This window comes from Perkinsus marinus (genome assembly GCF_000006405.1).
Source record: "Perkinsus marinus ATCC 50983 genomic scaffold scf_1104296967898, whole genome shotgun sequence".
Taxonomy (NCBI): domain Eukaryota; phylum Perkinsozoa; order Perkinsida; family Perkinsidae; genus Perkinsus; species Perkinsus marinus.
In genome coordinates this window covers 1-1,086 of record NW_003203368.1, presented here as the reverse complement: position 1 = coordinate 1,086, position 1,086 = coordinate 1, and the positions used below count along the sequence as shown (strand labels likewise).

The window sequence follows — 1,086 nt, the reverse complement described above, 5'->3', positions numbered from 1 at the left end:
CTCACACTGTACCTATTTATGAGGGTTATGCTATGCCTCATGCTATCAAGAGAATGGACTTGGCCGGTAGGGACTTGACTGAGTACATGATGACCATCCTCACTGGTCGTGGCTACACCTTCACTACTTCGGCCGAGCGGGAGATTGTCCGCGACATCAAGGAGAAGCTGTGCTATGTGGCCCTTGACTACGACGAGGAGATGAAGTCGGCTTCCAACAGTAGTGAGCTGGAGAAGACCTATGAGTTGCCTGATGGCAACATTATCACTCTCGGCAACGAGCGCTTCCGATGCCCAGAGGTCCTCTTCCAACCCGACTTGATGGGCAAGGAGGCTTGCGGTATTCACGAGACGTTATTCAATTCTATCATGAAATGCGACTTGGATATTCGCAAGGATCTTTACGCCAATGTGGTCCTCTCTGGTGGCACTACTATGTTTAGTGGTATTCGAGAACGGATGGGAAAGGAGTTGACTGCTCTCGCGCCCTCTACCATGAAGATAAAGGTTGTGGCTCCACCTGAGCGGAAGTACTCAGTGTGGATCGGAGGCTCTACGTTGGCGTCATTGTCGACCTTCCAGCAGATGTGGATTTCCAAGGAGGAGTATGATGAAGTTGGACCAACAATCGTCCATAGGAAATGCTTTTAAGTAGAGAGATAGAGTTTCCGTTGATCACTGTGCTTCTTGATGTATAATGCCTGTGAGCTATGGAGTTTTATGCGCCTCAAACCATTCTATCCGTTCCTTTATTAAAAGTCTCCGCGTTGCTATGATCTTTACGGTCGAGTCTGTCAATGAGCATTCGGGAAACTTTCAAGGTGTCTTCACGTGCGGGTTTTGATCTCATGTTCGGTGTTATGTATCACTGTACTCAGTCCTGAGAACAGGACATTACCGATGGATGGACTACTTTCCGAGCGTGTCTGTGATAGATGACAAGATTTCAGTTGTAAGTCAGATCTTAGCAGCTTTCCGAGCTGGGGCAGTTCTCGAGGCTTAGTGTAGAATGTCCCTTTCTGTGACGTTGAATTTTCCCCAACCTGTGTGCTATTAGGTCGTCCTTATTAAAGGTCTGTCGGAGCAG

At 48.1% G+C, this 1,086-nt stretch overlaps 1 protein-coding gene across 1 annotated transcript; it reads left to right on the top strand.

Annotated features, from left to right (window-relative positions):
- Pmar_PMAR023996 (actin, putative) lies at positions 1-726 on the top strand. The gene has a single exon (XM_002768530.1). It carries the CDS (start codon positions 33-35, stop codon positions 648-650), a length of 618 nt encoding a protein of 205 aa, XP_002768576.1. The 5' UTR covers positions 1-32; the 3' UTR covers positions 651-726.
- The last annotated feature ends 360 nt before the right edge of the window (positions 727-1,086 follow it).

Bases quoted from the DNA above. Each gene is read 5' to 3' on its own strand.
- Pmar_PMAR023996 (XM_002768530.1), top strand. From the start codon at position 33: ATGCCTCATGCTATCAAGAGAATGGACTTGGCCGGTAGGGACTTGACT.